The sequence below is a fragment of the Desmodus rotundus genome, chromosome 9, assembly GCF_022682495.2.
Source record: "Desmodus rotundus isolate HL8 chromosome 9, HLdesRot8A.1, whole genome shotgun sequence".
In the NCBI taxonomy this organism is placed as follows: Eukaryota; Metazoa; Chordata; class Mammalia; order Chiroptera; family Phyllostomidae; genus Desmodus; species Desmodus rotundus.
The window spans coordinates 112520033-112535843 of record NC_071395.1 but is presented as its reverse complement, the minus strand read 5'-3'; the positions used below and the strand labels follow the sequence as shown (position 1 = coordinate 112535843).

The following is a 15811-nucleotide window of genomic DNA, read 5'->3' as shown; positions in this document are numbered from 1 at the left end:
AAGAGACAGTTGATTGCTGTTTCTCTCCCTCTCTTTCTCCCTCCCTTCCCCCCAAAAAATAAATAAATAAAATCTTTAAAAAAATAACCCCAAAACATCAGGGCCAAGGTGACAAAATGCACAGGGAGACTATGACCTGGTGACCTGAGGGTCTGCAGCCCCTCCAGCACCCCCGCTCCCAGGAGCAAGTCGGGAGGACAAACTCCCTCCCCAGACAGGCCAGCGACGTCACAGCCGCACCGCGCAGCAAGGCGTCCAGGACTTGGCAGGCCAGCCCTGGCCGTCACACCCCACACAACTCACCCCAGAGGCGGGGGCTGCGGCCTGCTGCCCCGTGGCCTGCAGTTCTCTCCTGGGCTCAGAGTGGGCGCCGTCTGACTCAGGCGGTGGGAGCTCCGGGGCAGCAGCTTCCTTCCCGGGACCACCCTCACTGACCGTGGGGGTGGGGGTGAGGGAGGAGCCGGCCCCCTCCTGGCTCTTCCCTTCTGGAAGGGCCCCTCCACCAGTTGGACCCTGGGGGGCCACGCCGCCCGGAGACTCGCCTCCTGTGGCTGCCTCTGTGCCGCCTGCAGCCTGGCTCGGCAGGGACCCTCTGCGACTGCCAGGCGTCACACCCACACCTGTGCCCGTGCCCGTGCCCGTGCCCAGGGGCCTGCTCAGCTGGCTGGGAGGACCACCCTGCTGTGCTGGGCTTGGGGGCACAGAGTTTGCCAGCGAATCCCGACTGCAGGGCACAGAGGGGGAGAGGGACAAGGACTCCAGCCCCATGGAAGTGGAGGCGTTCTGGTTCTTCCTCTTCCTCCTTTCTCTTCTGCTCTTACTCTTGCTCTAGACAGAAAAACGGACACTTCTCAGGTGTATTCCATTCTTGCTTGTGCTCTCCTCCAGTGTCCTTTCAAGGGCGCACAGACGCCAAGCTCAGCTGAACCCACCCCCTGACATCCGTGGGACCTGCTACCCCTTATCTTAGAAAGAATGGAGTTGAGACTCGGAAGGAACGGGAGTCGCGCCAAGCTGAGGGACGCCGTGCTGTTCCGCACACACAGCTGAACCAGAGGGAAGGACGAGGCGGAAGGGAGCAGGTGGGCACACGTCGGGAGACCCTTGCCCAAGGGCCAGTCCAACAGCAGGGCCGGTGCCGCTGCCCGTGGCCGCCCCGGCCCTGGCACCCTGGCTCTGATCTGTGCTCAGGAGCCCCTCAGCAGTGCGAGGCTGCCCGAGACCAGTCGCTTCCGAGCAGCATGGGCCACCCCAGGATTCTGGAGAACTGTGCTAGGAACAGGGGCAAATGGTCGAGACATGTGGCCCCCACAAGGCCGGTCACTGTGGGGGGCAACTGGAAACAGGTGGGTTTAGTGCATGGGAAGGGCTGCAGCTGAGGGCACTGGGAAACCAGAGGGGCCCCTAGCCCGAAGGCTTCCTGGAGGAGATGGCCCAGGCCGAGTCTAAAAGACACTAACACAGACTCCCTGGTCCTGTGCCACACGAGGGCTCAGGCTGCCTCGCGGCCTCCTAGCTCGCCCAGAACAGAAGCCCGGGTTCGGGCCCCGCTCACCGCCTGGCAGCCCGTCCTTCCCTCCTCCTGCCCGGGCCCCAGGCACTAAGCCTCATCTTATTTTCTGTCTTTATGACGCTTTGTCATTTGGGGGCCTTGATGACCCTGGAGGCATCCCCTCCCCAGAGCTGACCAATGGCGAGAGAGTGCAGACAACTGGCCAGGAGCCATCTTCCACATGCAAACCCACCAACCCAGGGCCCACACCCCTTCCGCCTCCTTCGGCGCCTCTCACACTCTGCATCCCTCAGCCCAGACCCAGGTCCCTGACAACTGTGCCCTGGAGCCCGCAGCAGCCACCCTAACCTGCACACGGCTGCACACACAGCACATGGCTGCACACACCAGTACATGCTGCCCACGGCAGTACATGCTGTACACACAGAACATGGCTGCACACACCAGTACATGCTGTACATGGCTGCACATGGCTGTACACACAGTACAGAGCTGCATGTAGCAGTACATGCGGCCCACGACAGTACATGCTGCCCACAGCAGTACATGCTGTACACGGCTGCACACACATCACATGGCAGTACACACTGCACATGGCCGCACACGGCTATACACACAACACACAGCAGTACATGCTGCACATGGCTATATGTACCACACACGGCGGTACACACAATGCACCGCAGTATACACAGCACATGGCTGCATACGGCTGTACATAGCAGCACATGCTGCCCACGGCAGTACATGCTGCACATGGCTGCACACGGCTGTACACACAGCACATGGCTGCACACACCAGTGCATGCTGCCCACGGCAGTACATGCCATACACGGCTGCACATGGCTGTACGCACAGCACATAGCTGCATGTAGCAGTACATGCGACCCATGGCAGTACATGCTGCCCACGGCTGTACATGCTGCACATGGCTGCACACACATCACACGGCAGTACACACTGCACACGGCTGCACACGTCTGTACGCACGGCACACGGCCGCAGGCGCAGCACAGGCAGCAGGCTCCGCCCCGTCATGCGCTTCGCTCAGTGCTGAGGCTATGCAATCCGGCTCTGCCTGCGCTCACAGAGAACTAGGAAAAGGTAAATTGGCTAAGTCTTCCAGGGTTTTTGGTGATTTTGCAAGGAGTATGGGCTTTTCCCACCCAACTAAGCAGAGAGTTTGCTGTCCCCTACCCCACAGAGACACCTGGTCCGGTGGCAGACGGCCCGGTTCACTCACTGAAGAACGCACCAGGTGGGGAGTCCACAGAGTGTGGGGGGGCTGCTGGGGACCCTGAAGAGGCACCTACTGCAGGGGCTGGGGTTGCACCCCGAGACCCCGAGACCCCGAGAGAGCATGGGCCAGTGGGCGGGGGGCTGGACAAAGATGCGGGACTTCACCCAAACTGCTGGGGTCTGCTGGCTGGCTGCACTGATAGGAACTGAGGCCCGGGTGCCTGAGCCGCCTCGCTAAGCTTCAGTGTCTCTTTGGCAGAACCAAGATGGTGTGTTTGCAAGGGGGAGGAGCCTCCATAAACATAAGCAAATGACTGGAGAGGTGGGTCTGGACAGGACCCAGAGAGGGCAGCTGACCCGCGGACTCAATGCACGCCACCCTGACCCGGGGAACCAGGCTCGGGTTGCTGAGCCACAGCGTGCCTCCGTTTCCCCGCCTGGGAAATGGAGACAGCAGGCATGCCCACGTCATCAGGCCACTAAGAGGACTGGGAGGGACACAGGACACCTTCCAGAGATGCCTGGCACATGCGGCCCAGCACAGGCAAGGTGCCTTCGGTGCCCACAGCACCCAGGGTTGGCCTGCTCTGCTCCCCCCATGTGGTCCACAGTCACCCTATCACCCTGACATAGTAATTGGTTCAGGAATGGGCACATGACCCAATCAGAGCCAATGAGATTTGAGGAAAGCTTCCCCTAATAAAGAGATGCTTCCTCTGTCTTTTGTGTCACCGAGGGAGGTGCTCTCCTGTCCCCTGGACACCGCAGAGGAACGTGGACAACTGTGGGCGCCATGATGTGACACAGAGTGGGAGGGTCCGGAGGGCTGCAGACAGTGCTGAAGGAGAAGCTGACACCAGGAAAGCCGGGCAGAGACACCTGGGCTTGGGGACTACCATCTCACACCCAGATCAAGCCTTGCCTGCAGCTGTCTACCTGAGGATTTCTCAGCTGTATGGGTGACAAATTCCCTGGGTCACCTTAATTAATCTGAGCTCAATTCTCAGTTATTTGCAAGCAAACGATTTCTAGTGGTTAAAATAATCAAACCTCACGCTAGGTGGTTTCCAACGCACACAGAAGCCCGAAGCAGGTCAGGGTAACCAATGTTCTCATAGCTTCAATCAAATCAAACATCAGGTTCTCTCAGACGGACTCGGGCCTCGGGATCCTCAGGGCCTGAGTCAGCTTGTGAGGTCCCCAAGGGCAGGGGTCCGAGCTTCATGGCTTCTCAGAAGGCAGTGGGAAGGATCCGACCTCATGAAGAGGTGCCTGCTGCCCTCCTGGGACCGGGTCAGGCCCGCCTCCCAGAAGGACTGGGGCGGTCACTGGGTTAAGAAGGAGGGGGCACATCGCACCTCAAGGGCAGGACACCCTGCGAGACCAGGGCAGGCCTGCAAGGGCGGCTGTGTAAAAACTGCAGTAAGTAAGTAAGTACAGGAGGGACCCGTGCAGGGGTGGTGACCCATGCCTGGAAGACACCTGTTGGGGACAGCAGCACACCAGGTGGTGGACCCCAGACCACCCCGCACCACCACCAGCAGTGGACTTCACACCCGGAGAGCAGCCACCAACCCAACCCCACTATTTTTTTATTTTAATATTTTACTTTTTTTAATTTTTAGAGCGAGGGGAAGGGAGGGAGAAAGAGAGGGAGAGAAACAGCAATGTGCGAGAGATACATTAATCGGTTGCCTCTCACACTCCCCAACCTGGGACCTGGCCCAGAACCCAGGCACGTGCCCTTACCAGGAATCGAACCAGTGACCTTCCCATTCACAGGCAGATGCTCAGCCCACTGAGCCGCACCAGCCAGGGCCCAAACCCACTGAGTGAAAACAAAACCCGTCGCATCCGGGAGGTTTTCCCTCATAAGCAGACGCACCCGCACCCCACATGTCAGCTAGTGTCATTTCTGATGTCACTGGGGAGTGCTGCGGTGACCCTGACACTACAGAGAGGGAGCCCGCTCAGAGTCTGAACTTCCAGAACCCAGACGCTCAGCTCAGCGGCACGCACTGCCCCATGGGTATGTACAGCCCGGGCCTCGGACCTCCGGCGCTGGTGGCAGGGACAGGCGTCTCGGAGGGCTCCGAGCTTGCCCTCCACCCTGAAGAGCACCCACATCTCAGAGGAGGAACTGCCACCAGAAATGGAAGGATGGACCGAAGCATGGGGGGGGGGGGGGAGCACGCACCATCAAAGCTGAAATGTAAAGTTAGCGGCTCGTACTCCGGCACAGTGCGGAAGCTCAAGGCCCAGCCCAGCCCAGGGAGGGGCACCGGATTGGCATGCAGGGCCAGGGCCAGGCGGAGAGCACCTGGTCCCACTGCTTAGGCAAACTACCTGCTCTGGGGCTGCAGAGAGCCCGTCAGCCACCGCAAGCGGGGTTGCGTCCTCCTTTCTTCTTTTGCTGGGAGGGCAATTAGCAGCCTCCAGCTCACCAGCAGAGCAGGCGGCTGCGTGTACACAAACCTCGCACGCAGGTCCCTGTTGAAACAGGACCCCTCCATTCAGACGAGGCAGGCGGGGCAGAGGTCCCCCTGCAAAATCCTCGGGGACCCCTCACGCAGGCCCTGCCAGCTCCCAGCCCCCACTGTCCAGCTCAGCAGCAGAGGCTCCCCCAGGGAGGGAAGCCCTGAAAACACTCCTGCTAGAAGGCAGATGAGCAGAGCAAATCTGTGTAAGGGAAGTGCCCCCACGCCAGACGTCCCATGCCAGCAAGCCCAGGTCCTGGCTCTCCAGGGCCTCTGTCCCCCCGTGGGGGCTAGTGCTCCCCACAAGGATGTGGCCGTGGAGATGCTCCCGGGAGGACCAGGACGCCAGGCACATAAGGCAGAGCCAGGGCAGCAGCGGCCACCCCTGTGGACGGTGCACCTCGGGCGGTACAGAGCTGGTGCTGGCCAGGCAGCGTGGCAATGGCCCTGGTCTGGAAAATGGACAGGCGCACACAGGAGCCACGCCCACAGATCGGCTTTCCTGTGGGGGACCCAGCCTGCATTGTATCTGGGCTGCTTTGAGGCTTGTTTTTGCTAAGACTCGCTCACCCTGAGTTAAGACAGCAGATGTTTAATGCGTATCTTTGAAGTAACTCCTTAAAGTCTGTGCTAAGCCATTGGGACAGAGTGTAACCAGATCAATCACTTTTATCGTTCCCTTGCATTTGTGACATTCTTTTGTCTGTTGTCTATAAGAAGTAATCACTTAAAGCAAATCTGAGCATAATGAAAGGACCTTCCTTGATGTGATGCTCCCAGAAAAGCAGTAAAAGCCCATCCAGGCGAGGGTCAGGGCCCTCTCTCACTCAGAGAGTGGCCACGCTGTCCCTTTTCTCCACAGGACTTCTGCAGTCCCTGAGATTTTGTTCACCGCAGCCACAACACCTTGGACACTACTGGCCGGAGTCCGCATCACCTCTGCCCACCAGCGTTCTCCCAGAGTAAGTCCCAGAAATGCTGGCTCAAGTGCCCAGGCCACAGAGCAGGACAGGGCAGGGTGGGGGCTGGCAGTCAGGGCAGCGGGGCCCAGAACAGAGACCCAGCCATAGCTGCCCTGGGCACAGACAGGAGAGGACCCTGGCGTGCGAGCTGCCTCAGCCTCACCTAAGGGGACAAGGCATGTGGGACACCTGGGCCTCCTAGGCACTGCCTTCAGGGACAGGGACAACAGGAAAGGCCAAGAGCCTCGGACCTTGCCCTGGGGGAGGCAGACGATTGGTGTTCCTGCAGGGGCACTGGGTCCCCAGCAGAGCGTAAGGGCAGGACACAGGCCTAGAGCCCGCCCTCCCCATAGGGCCAGGAATTATGGGGGCTGCATCCCATCTCCTGGGGGCAGGAAGCTGAGAAAGGAGGAAGCATGGGGCCCCTGGGCACCTTCCACCCAAGTCCCCGACTGGGGGAAGCTACCCCACCAGAGAGAAAACCCATCGGCCGCTGGGGAGGAAGCAGAACCAGCCAAGGCTCCCAGTCAGTCAGCACCCAAGGGCCACCAAAGGACAGGCAGGTGGGGCAACAGCCCAGGTGACAGGTGGCGCTCACCAGCCCCGTTAACCACCCCACCTGCACACACTCCCCGACTCCGGACAGCACGCCCCTCGCTCACCAGCCAGGGAGCGCTTGGCCTCATGGCTGGTCCCAACTGCTGGGGCCTCCCCGGGTCATGGCATCACAGACCGGCCTCCACACCCCACACCCACTTCCTGGTCAAGAAGGTCACGGAGGGTCACTCTAGGGGCTGGGAATGGTCACAAAGGCCCCCCGGGAGCGCATCACCGGAGACAAGCCCACCAGCGCGCATCGGCACCCTGCACCCGGCCTCCCTTCTGGGCATAGTTAGGCATTTTTTAAAAATTCCTTCTTGTGACAATACTATCTCTATTTGTCTAAAATGGAGGTGAAAATTCACAGGATATAAAGCTAACCATGTTAAAGTGCACTCCTCACCCCGGCTGGTGTGGCTCAGTGGATGGAGCGCCAGCCTGCGAACCCAAGGGTTGCTGGTTCGATTCCCAGTCAGGGCACGTGCCTGGGTTGCAGGCCAGGTCCCCACTGGGGGGCACATGGGAGGCAATCACACACTGATGTTTCTTTCCCTCTCTCCCTCCCTTCTTCTCTCTCTCTAAAAATAAATAAAATCTTTAAAAAATATAAAAAATAAAAATAAAAAGTGCCTTCCTCGGTGGCACTTGGTGCAATCACAAAGTCGTACAAGTGCACCCTCTGGTTGCAACATTTTCGTCACACAAGAAGGACACCCGCCAAGCCGTGACTGCGCCCCCTCTGCAAGCTGCGGGGGGAGCACCGGGCATTCCTGTGGCTTTTTCCGGGAGCCCATTATCTGTGGGAGCCTGCTTTTCGGCTCAGGCTGCCCCTGTGGCTCTTTGTCCCAAAGGGACCTGTCCCCCACTGCGAGCAGCAGCTTCCTCATCTGCCTTCAGCGGCCTCCAGGAGGCGCACTCTCTGCTCTGCACCCTCACGGAGCTCCAAGCAAAGTGCCCAAAGGAGCCCCAGGCAGGTCAGAACAGACAGCTCTGCTCTGCTCCCCCGGGAACCAGGCCGCACAGGAGGGCCACCTTCAGACCCCACCGGGCCTGAGGCTGAAGCCCAGAGACCACACCAGAGGCAGCAGCTCAATGCCTGGAAACCTGGGGTGACAGTTGGTCCAGGGCCCCAACCAAGTCTCTCCATTTCGCTCCTGCCTTTCGGTGACTCCCTGGAGGGCTGGCTGGCCCTTGGAGTCCCCTTCCCTGCCACGTCCCCTGCCACCACTGGCAGAGGCACATTTGAGAAACCTTTTCCAGAATCTTCTCTCATTCCACGGCAAGAACGTCCTCACCTCTTCAATCTTTGGCAGGAGATTCTACCGCAAAGATGCTGGGACTCCGCAGACTGCGGCTGAGACGACACCCGTGCCGAGGTCATTTTCTCCTCACCAGCCCAGAGAAGCAGGCGAGCAGGTAGAAGGGCGCCTGCCGGCTGGGTGGTCCCCACGTCACCCTCGGCTGAGGGCTGAGGGGGAGCCCCGGCATCGCCGCCCGCCCCACCGCCTCCTAGGAATCCAGGGTTGGACGCGAAGGTCGAGGCGACACCTTCGACACTGCTCGCTCCGTTCCCAGCGATGGCTGGTGTGTTCGCCGGCCGCTGGCGCTTCCGCGCTGTGGACTGCAGTCTCTCGGGGGGGGGGGGGGGGGGGCTGCCCCTTTCTACTTGATTCCCAAGAGTTTTTGACACATGGGGGTGACTCGCTCTTTGCTAAGACCATTTGTAGGAAAGCCAGACGGTCTCCATCTGTCTTCCCGGCACTGCCTGCCCTCGTCTGTGCTGACCACATTCTGACGGGTGTTCGGTTCTTCTAAGACCTTTCCGGGACTCGGACCTACTAATTTCTGTTTGTATTTCCTCCGTCCCCCACCCAGAGATCAGACAAATGCCCACGGGCACGTTCTCCCTCTGGTGTTTCCCACACCCGACTGCCCTCGGCTTGTCTGTGCCGGCCCGCCCTCGCCCCCAGGGTTCCCCAACTCCGTGACTGTGGCTTTGGGAGAGTTTGGCTCGATCCAGGACAGCCAAGCCCCACTCACGCTTTCCTTTTACACTGTGGTCTTGGCCATTCTTGACCATTTTTTCTCCCCAAAGAGCCTTGAACTTAACTCGGTCCAAAAAATAAAACCCCACCCCACCTAGTGCCGATTCTCATTTCAATTCACCCAAACTCCCCCCATCCCACGGGCCCGCTCCGGGCTGGGCTCCCGCTCTGGGTGGGCTCCTCTCCCAGGGGAAGACACACGCTCACACACGCCCCCCACCACACACCCACATACACACCATATACACACACCTCCACTCACGTGTACACACACAAGGGACCCCAACACTGCCACCTGTGGCCTGTCCCAAGCTCGGGCACTACTGGGACCATCTGAAGACCAGACAAGGGAAAGCCGCCCCAAGCTGGACACCCACCAAGAGACAGCGGTCCCCCCCAGTCCTGCAGGAGAGCTGCCCTCCTCCTGGAGGGCTGTGCTTGGGCACGGCCCCACCCCCATCCTCTCTGAACCTGCCCAGGTAACTACCCTGCAAGCCTGACTTTGAGCTCCAGCCTGGTCCCTTGCCCAGGAGTCACTGGGGCCAGACACTTGTCAGGAGATGCCACCCTCTTGTGGTCTTTCCAAGCACCCGCCCATTCCCCAGAGCTTGGGGGCCTGTCGGGCGGCACTGTCAACTCAGAGAGCACCCGACCAGAGAGGGGGACACCCACAGGCAGCAGCGGCGCCCGGACCTGCCCAGCCACCACTGCTGGGAGACCTGGGAGAAGGTGAGCCAGGTCCGGGGGGAAACGGCAGGTGGGGACCCCAGAGGGACAGCGACCCAGAGACCTAGCGACCAAGCAGGCATAGGAAGGGGGCAGCTCTGCCACTGCCCCAGGCTGGGCTGGGGGGGCAGTGGAATGACCAATACCTAGAGAGGACACAGTGGGGACATGGGGAACCTCGATCAGCCGCTGAGGAGACCGCAGCGGGCAACAGCAGCCGGGCAGAAGCAGGAGGGCTCCTGTGGCACTTACTTTCTGGGTGGTCCAGGAGCCAGGCTCGTCCAGACTCTCCTGCTGGTCACGGGAGCCCAGCGATGGGAAGGGGCCGCCTTCCTCCTTCAGCTCCTGTCCACACTCCATCTCTCCCTCGGGGACCGAGGTCACCGTGGGGTTGTTCTCAGACTCTACAAAGGCAGTGGAGAGAAGCAGAAATTGTCACCCTCTGGGCTATTATTTCGAGTGGGTTACTTTTAAGAAAGGGCAGATCCGGGGGAGGCAGGAAAGCTGAGCCGCTCCAGAGAGACATTTACATCCGAGAGGGAAATCTCCATTTGTGAGGGAGTTCCCTCCCAACCCCAGGAAGGGGTGGGGGTGGGGGGGAAATGGGGACCTGTCCCTAGGGAGTCCAGTCCCAGCCCGAGGCAATCTGCAAGACGACCTTGCCCTGGAGACTGCAGGTCACTGGAAAACACATCCCCCCACACACATCAGCTTTTGTCTTGCTGGAAGGGGCTGGCTTCTGCCATGTGGGTGAAGACTCGGCTTTCTTGGGCCTCTCCCAGGTGTGCGGGGGCCGCAGGTGTCATTAAATGTTTTTGTTCCGTTACTGAACAGCAACAGGGTCCCCAATGCCTGCCGCCACACTTGGCAAAACTCCAGAGGTGGAGGTTTGGTGGTAAAGGAAAGGAGTCTTTATTCCAGAGCGGTCACTAAGCCCATCAAGTCACAGCTTTAATCATGTAAGCCTGTCCATTCAGGCTGAACTCTAACACCTGGGTTCTTCTAGCGTGACCCCGTTAGTTGTTAGTGACTTTACAAACTAAGACAATGTAAGATACAAAAGCTACACAATTTGGGGAGAACGGCAGGCTTCTGCCTCAGAGCCCGTCTGCTCTAGAACACCCAAAGAATTACCCTGCCAACCTGACCCTAGGCTGCACCCGGAGTTCCTTCCCATCCAAAATGCTGCCAGTTGGGAAAGGCAGGCAGCTGCAGCACGGTCCCCCAGGTGTCCTCCAGGAAGAAGAGAGAGCCAATACCCCCCACACCAGAGCCAGAGAACGCTTCTTTTATTTCAAATCTTCTTGCCCATAATTCCATGCACTCTGGAGGCATCCAGCTTCTTAGCCAATCCCGTCCTAGGCTGCTTACCGTTGCCTGGCAAACTCCTCCCCAGTGAACTAATCAGATCTCTCTGTATCAGTTCTGTGAATCTGATCTTCTCTCAATTTACTTATTACATTAGCCAGAGAACCTACCAGAGTAGAGGGAAACATTCTCCGCCCCCACAGCAGATGCCCTCCGGTCAAACCTCAGGGGAAAGCAGGTGAACATCCCTGGAAAGCCTTGGAATCCTCCCCAGCTTCTGGACAAATCAGTCCGCTCCCTCCCCAGCCCCCATCACCCCCACCAACCCCCCCCAACCTGGCCTCCTGCAGCATCTCGAGGAAACGTGGAAAATACAGAACTTTTTTTTTTAATGCATTGCCTGGGGCCTGGCTGGTGTAGCTCAGTGGACTGAGCGCGGACCTGCAAACCAAAGGGTCCCTGGTTTGATTCCCAGTCAGGGCACATGCCTGGGTTGCAGGCCAGATCCCAGCAGGGGGTGCACAAGAGGCAACCACACCTTGATGTTTCTCTCCCTGTCTTTCTCCCTCCCTTCCCCTCTCCCTAAAAATAAATAAAAAATTTTTTAAAAAACGCGTTGCCCAGAACTACTTCACCACCAATCCCCATAACTTTCCAGCACTGAAGGTCCCACCTGGAAGTCCCACCTGAGTCCCCTGGGGCAGAGGAGATTTGGGGTGAGGAGGAGCTCCTAACCCTGCCCCTCAAATGCTGACCCTCCAGGTGGTTCAACCCTCCAACTGGGGACCAGCCCAACCCCCCACCTCCCACAAAGCCAGTCACCCTCTGTCACAGAACGGACCCAGGGAGGTGGGGGGCTGACCATTTACTATTACCAAATGGACCCCCCTTCTCCTGGGGCCCCCTGTACTAGGTTTACCTTGCCAGCCACCAGGAAATTATAGCTCTCCACTTCAGAGATTGGTGAAAAGGAAAGGAATTATTTATTAAAAAGTTACACAGACTTAAGAGTAATGACTTAATGTCTTCATTAAAATCTCAAAGTCCCTTAAAACACCCACAAACACACACAGTCCTTCCTTCCCCGCGTTGCCCGGTCCAGGGTACCGTATCTCGGGAAAAGTAATAGAAGTCCGTGGCTCAGGTGGCCCCTGGTTCTTCCCAGTAATCTGTGCTCGCTAGCCTGCCTCCCTCGGCTCCCGGCACCATCAGATGTGTCGCTGCCACGATCTCCATTTCTCCACCCAGAACTACGTGGCACCTTCTCCTGGCCCACCAGCAAGAGTCCTTTCACCCCTTTCCTTCCCTGCAAGGTCTCTCCCGTTTCCGAAGCCATGTGGCAAGAGGGAGCAGCCAAAGCCACACAGTCCCAACCTTGCTTGGCTGCCGAGCCTGGGTTTAAATCCCAGCGCCGGTCTCCCTGTGCAGCCCCATTTCCGACTCCTCCCACAATCTGCTACTCCTGCTGGCGTCCCCATATTTCTCCCACCTTACTGGGCTGCCGTAGTAAGTCCCGGCAGGCGTGGCCCCGTGGCGTGGCGCCAACCATCTCCAAGCTTCCAGGCTGGCTCTGTAACCAGGGAGAGTTGCCTCCCAGTTACATCATGGGTTGAAGTCACTCCCATCCCCCTGGCTCAGAGCAGGGCCACAGCTACTTAACATAGAAACCAGCCAAAACTTATAGACACGTTAAATGACCGTGCCTGAGGTTATTTGTAAAACCGTTGCTATGCAGAACAATGACTCTCAATGGCCCTGCTCCATGTGTCCCATTCCTCGGCTCAGACTTGTGGGGGTGAGGACATCCTATATTTTTTTAATATTTCCTGGGCACCCTGAGTTCTGGACCCCATTACAAATCCCTATTGGGGGGCCCCTGGCTGCACCCTGTTACACCTCCACCTCGGCCTGGTGCATCTGGAACTCTCCACACATTCCCCTTCTACACCTGTATCGGTGCTCCTCCCTCCCCAGACCCAGGGGTCCTGGCAGGCCCCCTGCTTCCTGCAGCACCCCCAAGCCCCAGCCCCCAGCAGGGGAGAAGGAACCCCTTCCCCGAGGTCCAGCCAAACCCCAGCACCTTGGTTTCACTTTATTTTTTTTAACACTTTTTTTTTTAATTTTTAGAGAGAGGGGAAGGGAGGAAGAGAGGGAGAGAAACATCCATGTGTGGTTGCCTCTCGTGGGCCCCCTACTGGGGACCTGGCCTGCAACCCAGGCATGTGCCCTGACTGGGAATCGAATGGGGGACCCTTTGGTTCACAGGCCGGCGCTCAGTCCACTGAGTCACACCAGCCCGGGTGGTTTCAGTTTCTATTCTGCAAAGAGCAGCACAGGCAGAGTGTGAGGAAGCAGAGAAGCAACAGACAGGAAGTCGTGGGTGTTCCTGGGGTCACAAGCACTAACCGGGGCGCTTGGGGATGCAGGGCCAGGTGCTCAGGGGCCAGCGGAGCTGGGCAGGTGTCCACCCCCACTGGGCATCCCCACGGGCTGACAGGACCAGTGCCCACCACACCCAACTGTGGGTGAGAGGCCACCCATGGTCGCCCGGCCCAAAGGACTGTGGCCCCGTCCCCCGTGCCCTGTGCCCACAGGGAGAAGAGGGCAGCGGACCAGGGCTGCTGAGTGCCCAGGGGCCACAGTGACTGTGCCCTGCCAAGGGCCAGTGGCCCTGGAGTGGCCTCCAACCTGGCCACAGAGGATGGCTGCACCAGGGAGCCGGACACCACCACCCCACACTGCCTCTGTCGTGAGGGTTATGTTAGGCCGACTACTTTCCAGAAACAAAAGTCTCAGGAGGGGCCTTTTACCTCCCCCTTAACTGTCTGCAAGCACTGGAGGGCTGATGGGGGGGCTGTCATGGGGCTTGGGCCCCGGCCCGGCCTGGCCCCACTGTCTCAGCAGGGCCCAGCAAACACCTGCTTACTGACATTAGTTTGTCCAGCATCCTGGTTAGCGTCCTGCCCTTCGAAGCCCCAGCCCCGCCCCCTCCTCCTTAGCTCAGGACGTTGCCTGGGCCTCAGGCTGCCTGACCCTCGCTGGGCACCGCCTGGTCTTACCAGACCCTTGTAGGCACAAAGTAGAATGTGGTTTTTCCCTTCCCTTAATCATTCCTATGTTAATTTGATCACTAGACCAGTTGATGAACCTAGAAGGGGAGGATGAAAATTTCTCCTCCCCACACCAGCCAGCCCGCGCGGGAGGCAAGTCCGGGAAGGTCGGCTGCAAGTGGGCGAAGATGTCAGGGCCTTCTGTGCACACGGTGCGGCCCCCTCCTTCTGTTGAAAGCCCCTGGCACAACACGGCAGGAGGGGCAGAGGGAATGGGCTTTCCAGGGGTTCCCTCAAAGAGGGGGGAGTATTTCCCAAAGGAGCCAATCTCTAGGACCCCAGACTCAGATGAAGCCCCTCAGGTCCTCTCTTTACCCCCCAAAAACCCCTTCTCAGCGTCCAGCCAAGGACCGCCCTGGTTCACCTGGCTACTCAATTTTAACCCCTGAGGATCATACTTAACACCTTCCTGGCCCCTGGACACCAACCGCAGGCCAGTCCCAGCAGGGGCCGGAGCAGATCACCCACCCAGCCCAGCGGGCAGCACCTCGGAGCACACCCCATCCTTCCTCCCTTCGACAGGGGCTTCCTCCCCCGGATGGGCTCTGGACCCCTCAGCCTGGGTTCCAGCTGTGTGGCAGCTGTGTGACTTTGGGGAGTCACTTCACCCCTCTGCACTTTGCTCTTGGCCTCTGTAAACTGGGGGTTCATGATAGCTCCTCCCTCAACACCTAGCGCAGCATGGGGCATGCCACGGTTTCCTGTCACTGTTCAGTCCCTGGACCCACAAAGACCCCTTCCCTCCTGCACCCTGCAGCCCGCACACCGCACCTCCCCAACGATTCCGGATCTGGATGGCAAGGAAATCAGTGACGGGAGCAGACACTCACGAGGCTGCCCGGCTGCCCGGCTGCCCACCACAGGCGCACACAGTTCCCCAAGCTTTCCAGGGGTCTTCAGGGCCCACTGTCTGCCAGAGCTCCTCGGCAAGGGTTAGCAGCAAAAGAAAACCCATCAAACATGATCCCCCACATACAGCCTCCCCTCACTCTCGCTGGGAGCCCATGCTCAGTGTCTGCAACCCCAGCACTTAGCACCAATGCAGGGAAGTGGGGAGATGGAAGCACTGGCACCTCCCCAGCGCCCTGGGGGAGCATCCTGGCAATTACCCAGAGCAGCACCTACTGTGTGTCAAGCGCCTACTGTGTGCAGTCACTGTGATAGGAGACTCAAGAGTTGGAAAATTTTAGTTTAAGGTAAAAAGTTATAAGCCAAGCAAGTAATGTTATGTGAAAACTTTTGTTTCAGAAACTACTGATAGATAAGGCCTGTCCTGGCTCCTGGGAAAACAGCCGACCTCCTGGGGCACTGCTAAAGATCACCAGCTGGGGACAAGTGGAGGCATCCGGGCCTTTGTGTTCCAGGGAGACAGATGACCACCCGCCCCTGGGAACAGCTAACTGCCCAGGACAGGAATGCTGCAGTTTCTTCTACCTGACCCTCCCTGAACTTCAAAACCCCTCACCGCACCTTCTTTATTCCCTGCTATAAAACCGTTGGCCTGGAAAGAAAAAGGGAAGACGGTTCTTTTGGGTGCGAACCCGCCGTCTTCTCAGATCACCGGCGTCTGAATAAAGTGCCCATAGAGATTCAGTCTCTGTCATTGCTTATTGGGTTTGTAGTGACAGGCAGCCCAGACACCGGTATCTTTCCCGGTTTCCACTGTGCCAGGGACCTGGGATAAAGCAGCGAGCAAGAAAGCAAAGGTTTCCCCAAAAGCCACAGAAACAGGAGAAGTGCGATTGGGGGCAGGGGGCAGTTTTTAGTGGGGGGGAGGGTCAGGGTGGGCCTCGAGGCGGTGAGCCAGCTGAGCAAAGGCCAGAGGGAGGG

General features: G+C 58.8%; 1 protein-coding gene across 4 annotated transcripts in view; it reads right to left on the bottom strand.

Annotated features, from left to right (window-relative positions):
• Positions 1–15811, bottom strand: part of RNF213 (ring finger protein 213) — an 81822-nt gene that overhangs the window by 62094 nt on the left and 3917 nt on the right. For 2 of the 4 annotated variants that reach the window (XM_053930744.1, XM_053930743.2), the window contains exons 3-5: positions 9816–9967; positions 5100–5243; positions 304–828 (exon numbers count right to left, since the gene is read on the bottom strand). In XM_053930744.1, coding sequence (XP_053786719.1) covers positions 304–828; positions 5100–5243; positions 9816–9967 — 821 coding nt within the window. The remainder of the gene's footprint in view (positions 1–303; positions 829–5099; positions 5244–9815; positions 9968–15811) is intronic. The other 2 variants (XM_071219430.1, XM_071219429.1) reach the window with 2 other exon arrangements.